Source organism: Hyperolius riggenbachi, chromosome 1, assembly GCF_040937935.1.
Source record: "Hyperolius riggenbachi isolate aHypRig1 chromosome 1, aHypRig1.pri, whole genome shotgun sequence".
NCBI lineage: Eukaryota > Metazoa > Chordata > Amphibia > Anura > Hyperoliidae > Hyperolius > Hyperolius riggenbachi.
In genome coordinates, this window is record NC_090646.1 from 517205857 (window position 1) to 517214091 (window position 8235).

Genomic DNA, 8235 nt, shown 5'->3' on the forward strand with positions numbered 1-8235 from the left:
TTTTGAAAGAGGAATACTGAGCTATATGTATATCTAATGCTGAGTGTATGATTGTATATTTGTGTATGTCCATATTTGAGTATGAGGTACTACTGTCATCTTAACGTCTTTCTTTCTTTCTATGTACCGCTCCATTGTGCCAAACCCAATTCCGGGCTTGACCCAGTCATGCTTGGCGAAATAAAATGATTCTGATTCTACAGGACCTGATGCCCATCGATATTAGGCGGTCCTGGGGGAGCCACTCTGCAGCCACAAATTGGCGTTAGGCGGTCGCAGAGTAGTTAAGATTCATCAATGTACAGAGCACAAAAAATTACAGGCTACAGCTGGCCAGCCTGTTTTTTTTTTCTATGAGAATGGGACAAGAAGCAGATGAGCTGGCGGCACCAAATAATAATAGTCATCCCTGACTATCATTTAGTGATCTATAGCACAAGGGGTCGCTAAACAACATTGAGGACACCTGTGATGAGATTAGATCTTTTGAAAAGACAATCGTCTCAGCCTAGGAAATCTAGTATTTGTATGTAGTTTTTATAAATCAGGTTGAAAGACTTTAAGTTATATACATATCCTAAATAACAACTTTTTCCCCAGTCCAGCACATTTGAAAAGAGTGACGGGGTGCTTTTAACCTCCTTGGCGTAATTACGAGTCAGGCTCGGGGTGGGAAAAACAAGCCACGAGTGGTAACCCCGAGTGTGACTCGTGGTAGTTGCCGGGAGGTCTGTGCAGAGCAATGCGCGCAGCAGGCGTTTTCACTCACCTCCCGGGGGAGCCTGATGTCGGCCACCAATCTTCTTCCTCTCCACGGAGGCTCTGCATCCACATGGTGAGATTGCCGTCTGTCGTCATGACGACAGAAGGCGATCTATCTACAGGGTTACAGCGCCACCCAGAGGACAGATGGAAAACTGCAGCGCTGGATCCCAGGGAGGTAAGTGCTGGGCTGCTGCAAATCTCTCTAGCAGCATAATTTTTTCCCAGTTTTAGGGTCTAAAAACATGCAAACAATTTGCACCACTTTTAGACCCTAAAATCCAAAAAGAATCCTAATGCCAGGGGGATAAAGATTGCACAGGAACTGGAATTTAAAACATTGCTTTTTTAATTCCACGAAAACAATATTATATATGTAGATCAGGCATGTCTAAAGTTTGGCTCAGGGGCCAAATGTGGCCCACCAAGCTTTTTTCTGGTAGCCCCAAAGCTCTCTACAGTTGATAATTTCATGCAGGGGCCACCTTGTGTCACTGCTCTGCCTCCCCCTTTGTTCGCCTGTAAGGTATCTGCCACCACTGTAGCAGGAGCAGCCACTGATTTGCAGCTGCCACTGTACTAACTGAACATGGTATATGCGTTATTTCCAGTGGAAATGTTTTATTTGACAAAATATCACAGTCTACCTAAAGGCAATCAGCAAAATAGTTTTTAAATTGTTTTTAATGAATGGCCCTTGGCCTACAAAGTTTGGACACCCCTAATGTACAGCTTCTGAGACAGAACATTTTTTGTAAATTTAATTCTGGTAATCAATATTACAGTTAGCTGGGTTAAAAAAAAATGAAAAAAAAATTCCTGAATAGGTGGTAAAAACTTTTTTCCATATGCAGGTTGTGTCCCCTTGCACACACGCTGAGACAAAAAGCTCATCTTCCAAGCTTTTATGTTGCCTCCTGATAATGTTAATTAGATCTCCTCTAAGGACGTCTTTCCTCTGTACTAAATAAACCCAGTTTATCTTTCCTAAAAGTTTATGGGGAATTTTAAAAATTCTTGAATGAAAGAAAAGCTATAAAACGTAAAATGAACAGCTAAGCTAAGATCCATAGTTTTTCTTTTACATTTCTTTTTTCTCATGTTTTCTTTTCCCTGCAGAACTCAAAAATGGACCCATAGCTCAGTTTGGTTGATGGAACTTAAAGGACCACCTCATAAAACAAAAAAATTTAGAGACTCACCAAAGAGGAAGGAAGGCTGTGGATCCCTTAGAACCTTCCTGTTTCTCCCTGTGATCCCTCGTTCCACCACCAGGCTCCACGTTCAATCTCCCCCGTTTTTTTCTTCAGGTCTCCTTGGAAGTAATCGGGTCTCTGAAGATGAGTGGCTCCGTACTGTGCATGTACAAGTCTGTGCTAGTATGGAGCCGCTCGTCTTCAGAAGTACTCCGAGACCTGAGCACTTTTGTGGCCTTCTGAGGAGACTCGAAAGCTCTTTAACATTAAAGTCATAGGCTGAAACGGGGGTCTGGCGGTGGAACAAGGAGGCTCATAGAGGAATGGGAAAGCTGGAAGGGATCCAAATCTTACCCTCTTAGGTGAGTATATAACTTTGTTTGGTGGTTGGTTACAGTTGTCCTTTAACAGTTGGTCCCAGATACTTGTTCACATTCACTTTTTGTAATGTTTCGTACATGTCCTTGAAAACATTTATGCTATTCCAACTCTTGCACATTTTTGTGACGTTTTATTTAAAATGCATGTTTTAAATCGTACAATGAAGAGACACATTAAACCACCAAAATGTAAAACGAAGAAAAACATAAGATTTTGAATTATTTCTAAAACTACATATAAACTTTATATTTTCTTCAGCTGAAGTGATCATCCATGATTGGCTAAGTCAGAAATCTAAAGTGCATACATGTGTTCCCAGATATTGCTAGCCTCTTCTGTAACTCCATCAAAAAAGTTGTAATGCCGTACATGTGAATTTGGTTGGCTATCAAATAGAGTTCAATGGTGGGTCCTAACACGTTTCGTGGTATCCAACCACTTCCTCTGGAAATCTGTGAACCAAGTCAATAGAAGAATCTATAAAGGTCAAGTAAATAGGAAATGCAATGCCAACTTTCCGTCAATTCTAAAGAACCAAAACCAACTACAGGTTGAAATGGAAAAGTGTTATTTTAATAGTATTTATTTACAAAGTGACTTGTGTACCATTGCTATACATTATATGAGATTTCAATGAAGATGGAATTACAATGGAAGTGTTTAATATGCAGAAATTTGATTTACATAACAATAGTTTGTAATCAATTACATTTCAGTGTTTTTTTTCTAAGCTTACATGGCCATAGCAAGCTACAAATACAAGTGACAATACAGTGAACAAACAACACAATATGTTAAAGAACAGCAGAATGCTAAGCTTGGGCTGTAAGCCCTCTAATCTATTTTCAGACTCTAAAGCAATATTTATTTCTTGAACTCGACCATCTTTATATTTGTATATAATTGCAAGAACCATGTTATGACAATTTTGGTCTTTAAAAGTGAAAATGTTATTTCATTTTAAAAAATAAAATCATTAAATTGTTAAATAGAAAATTATTATTTTGCCCACAAATGTAATTTACATCACACAGCCTATAAATGGCTGTTCCATTGTTTACATTTGGTCAAGTTGTGCCTTGGACATGAACCATGACTTTCTTCTGGGAATATACCAAGATTTGCAGGTGCCTTCTTAGCTCAGAAGAGACAGGAAGCAGTATTGTTAGCGGCAGGAAGAATGGCGGCAGGGCGGCATACCTAGTTACTGCCTCAGGAAATGGTGATGTTTGGAAGTAAATAGGCAAAGCATGGCTGGCATTTATACTGTAAAGCAGGCCATACATGCATTGTTTTTTACTGGCAGATTCAATTACTCTGATCAAATCTACCAGAAAGCTATAGTGCAATGAGCTTGATGGTAATGGTGTTGTACTTTGTTCTCTGGTTGAACTCGATGGACGTATGTCTTTTTTCAACCCAACTATGTGACTATGTAACTTCAACTCAAAATTATGATTGTAGGATTGAACTGTAAATTTCAATCGTTCAGACACAGCAGTAGATCGAAGGCTCATAGCGCTACATTGTATTGAACACTGCAATGCTGCAGTTGGATAGCTTTTCAATAGATTTCATAATAAGATCTATTGAAAATCTGTGTGCAGTGTGTGTGAATCAATCCCTCTCTACATTGGATGGCAATCTAAACGTGTATGGCCACCTTAACAGATACTGCAAAAGTTAATTGTATAGTTACTACCCCCCCCCCCCCCCCCCTTCTAACTGATACAGCACTGCATAATATGTTGTGGCTGCATAAAAAATACCAATATAGTTGGCAAGAAGAAATAGTTGTAAATGTAACTGATTATAGTGAACGTTTGTAGTGCACAGCATTGTGAACATATTAGTTGAAAAGTTCACTGTTAAGTAAATTTTCACTTTAAATAAAGCGCCTAAAATTACTATCCTTACAACTCATAATCAGCTCCCTGTCCTACTACCAACAATGCTGGCTGGAAAAAGGAACAGCCATAGAGATATGCTAGCCATACACAAGTCAATGGTAGCTAAAGAACTGATCAAACCAATAACATTGTAGAGCATAACCTTTCAGTAGCCCCGCCTGAGTTATCTCATGTATGAGAACCCGGGGCAGGCTGCTGCAGCCAGTGGTACTCGAGCTGCCTCCAACAGAGTCATGCAGAGTGGGGCAGGGAGTGCAATATTTACCTGATCTTGATGCAGGTTTGGCTCTCCCCTTCCACCACTTGGCAGCACTGTAACTCTGACATCATCCTGCGGGTCCCGATCACATGGAGTGACAAATGATCGGGACCCAAAGGAGGATTTCAGCATTATAGCGCCACTCGGTGGTGGAAGAGGAGATCAGGTAAATATCAAAACACTCGCTGTGCTGCACCACACACAATTAAAAAAAAGGCAGGTAAAAGGTTATAGTAGTACAACAGTAAGCAGCTATTGATTCCCCCGCTGCTCCTTCCCCACCTCCTTGGGGGGAGAGAGCTATAATAATTACATTACCCTTTTAGTCAATAAAATGCATAAAAGTAGTCAAACTGCTACTGGCCATATTTTCTTAAGCATAGGTGTTGCTTTAGTGGGAAGTTAAATACATACACATTGGGGTATATTTATTTTTAAAAAAAAAATGTGCACAGAAGACTAGAGGAGATCTACAGCAAAAAAAACAACAACCAGCAGACATTCAGATAAATGATTTGGTGTCTGTTCTGCTTCAATTTTCCTTAAATTGGCTTTAATAAATGTGCCCCAGTGTTTACAATCACTGATTTTTACTTTGACACAATCTGGGTTTCGCTTAGTGTCATCTCTTTCTTGTTGCATAATCTTGCTATCAAATTATGAGAAGATGGACTTGAGAAGTAATACAAGACGGGATTTAGCATGCTGTAGAAGTAAGTGAAACTCATAACAAAATAGAATCCAAGATTTGAGCTCCTGAACTGTTCACAATCCTCAATTTTCATAAATTTTAAGATAATGATTATAATTCGGATTGTTGCAGCTGGCAGATAACAAACTACAAACACAACAGCAACTGCTATAAGGAACCTCATTGCTCTCCCTACTTTTCCATTTGTATCAATAGCATTGTTTTTTAAGTGTACGGCAATGCATACAGTGCAGTAACAGATAGTTAGCAGGGACAAAATGGACAGGGAGATATAGAATGTATCTTGCCAGGATGTTGGGGCTTGTGGGCAAATGGCAAAATTTTCACATTGTGTTGCATTGTTCAGATTGAGGAAATGAGGACCTGTTAAGATGTAAGAATGCAGTGAAAAGACAAACAGCCACACCATAAAACATAAACAAGCAGCTTGCCTTACAGTAATGTTATTGACTTTGAGAAATGGGAACAAAATTCGGAAGTAACGATCTAGAGCAATAAGAGATAAGACCATCATACCAGAAGCTCTGGCAGAAGCCGTGACATAAAGCAATAGTCTACATGGGATGTCACCAAATTTCCAGTCTTCATGATGAAGAAGATAATCTGCACGGAAATACACACAGATGAGAACAACAAAGTCAGCTAAAGTGACGCTCAGCAAATATACAGAGTTTGGCTTCCAGGATTTAAACTCAAGGCAGACCATCCACAGTCCAATAATATTACCACCTAGTCCAAGAACAAATTCCAAGTACATGAAGGGTGAAAGGACACTATTAAAGAGGGGTTCCTCAAAAACACAGCAACTGCTGTTCATTGTATCTGCAGCTTCAGTTTCTTCAGACTTGAACATTAACTTTCACAGATGATCACATGCAAAGAAGAAAATGTTCTTATATAGAGCATCTGAATCTGAATCTTAGGCCACAAGCACCTTCCTCTGTACTTTAGATGCATGTGTAAAACATACGTCTGAGTAAATTTTCATAATGTTTTCTGTCTTGTTGCGTGTAGTCGTTAAGATGCAGTTTATATTGATGTAAAATAGAATGGGAGTCATTTTGCATTTTTACACTAACAATTTTCATACTGGTTGAGGCAACCAAATACGGTTGGTTCAGCTGTGTCAAATATAATTTGCAGAAATAGGTTATCACATTAGTAATAGTACTGACAATGTTAATCTGGATTACGTTAGTAATAAAACTGCAACTAGCCAGCTGACTAGTTAAATACAGTTGTGATAAAAAGAATAATATGTTTGACAGAAAATGAGGATTAAACTCATACATAATGCTCAATCCCAAGATTGTTGGCAATCGGCCAATATTTATGAAAATGTAGATCAGATAGGTTGGATTTATTATTCATGGTTGATTTCTACATCAGATGGGAGCAGTGAGCAGTGAGAGAGCCTAACACAGCTTGAAAAAGGACCTTGTGTCCGAAACCGCGTCTGTTGCTGTTAAATGGCCACCTCTCTGGTACTGCAAGATCTTCCTTTCCATTGTCCATGACCCTGTTGGGCTTCAGGGTCACTTCTGCATAGCACACGTGGATCCCCATTTGGGTGCTGGTCCTCCTAGTCTTCACTGTGGTCATTAAATGACCATATAAATGCTAGTCCTAGTCCCACAAGCGAAACAATGTCCTGAACCCTGAGCTAATACCTCACTGTCAATTAACTGAGAAAATCACAATAATTACACTCCACACATTATGTATATATCACAACCTCTGTGTTCAAGGAATAATTATCTAAGGGATGCATCAGATGCATCATAAGGAAACATCAGGTGTTTAACCACTTGCCGACCGCACACTCATACCGTGCGGCGGCAAAGTGGTAGCTGGAGGACCAGCGACGCACATCTGCGTCGCCAGGTGCCTCCCTAATTAATCAGGAAAGGCCACTCGCGCGAGCGCCCGTTTCCTGTTAGATCACGGAGCGGGTCTCCGTGAATAGCCTGCGAGCCGCTGATCGCGGCTCGCAGACTAAATGTAAACGCAGGAGACGTTTGTCTCCTTTGTTTATATTGAACGGAGCTGCTGCTACAGCAGCGCCGTAAGGCAGATCGGCTATCCCCGGCCGATCAGCGGCCGGGGATCGCCGCCATGTGACAGAGGACAGCCTGTCACAGGCTGCACAGGACGGATAGCGTCCTGTGCAGCCCCGATCACCAGGGGGGACAGGTAGGAGAGGGAGGGGGGAATTTCATCGCGGAGGGGGGCTTTGAGGTGCCTCCCCCGCAACACCCAGGCAGGCAGGAGAGATCAGACCCCCCCTGCACATCATCCCCATAGGGGGGAAAAAGGGGGTCGATCTGATCGCTCTGCCTGCAACCTGATCTGTGCTGGGGGCTGCAGAGCCCACCCAGCACAGATCATAAAAAAACACGCTGGTCCTTAAGGGGGGGTAAAGGCTGGGTCCTCAAGTGGTTAAAGGAAAAAACAGGTTTACTTACCTGGGGCTTCCTTCTGCCCCTAACAGCCTATGTGTCCCTCGCTGCAACTCTGCTCCCAGGCTTTGTCCCGGGGTCCCCACTATAGCAGCCAGCGACCTGGGAGAGCGGCCTTGCACACTGCACAGGCGCAGAAGCGGCCAACCTCAACAGATCACTGGCTGCTACAGAGGGGACCCCGGGACAACGGCTGGGAGTGGAGCTGCCAGGGGCAGGAAGAAGCCCCAGGTAAGTAGATCTGTTTTGTTTGTTTTTAAACGCCTGATGTTTCCCTTAACTAGTACATACTGTATTTATATGTTCACCCAGCATTGTACCCCAAGAAGAAAACAATATAGGACCCTGACCTTACTCTACCTGTTGATTAGATAAAGCTCCAAGTGGAATATTTGATGTACACTACTTGTTTTGGAGCCCCTCTTCAACAGTATCAGACTACTTACTACACTACAATATGCTATAACTCATGCGGCTCATTGGTGGTGATGTTTTTTATTCTTTTATTCTCACTTTGAACTTGTACTAGTGTTTATTTGATATATACTGGCTATGT

General features: G+C 41.5%; 1 protein-coding gene across 1 annotated transcript; it reads right to left on the minus strand.

Annotated features, from left to right (window-relative positions):
• Positions 1-5098: 5098 nt before the first annotated feature.
• LOC137533840 (hydroxycarboxylic acid receptor 2-like) lies at positions 5099-6037 on the minus strand. The gene has a single exon (XM_068255121.1). It carries the CDS (start codon positions 6035-6037, stop codon positions 5099-5101), a length of 939 nt encoding a protein of 312 aa, XP_068111222.1.
• Between the last annotated feature and the right edge of the window lie 2198 nt (positions 6038-8235).

What these genes read in the sequence shown, in the direction of transcription:
- LOC137533840 (XM_068255121.1), bottom strand. Translation starts at nt 6,037, where the DNA reads ATGAACAGCAGTTGCTGTGTTTTTGAGGAACCCCTCTTTAATAGTGTC.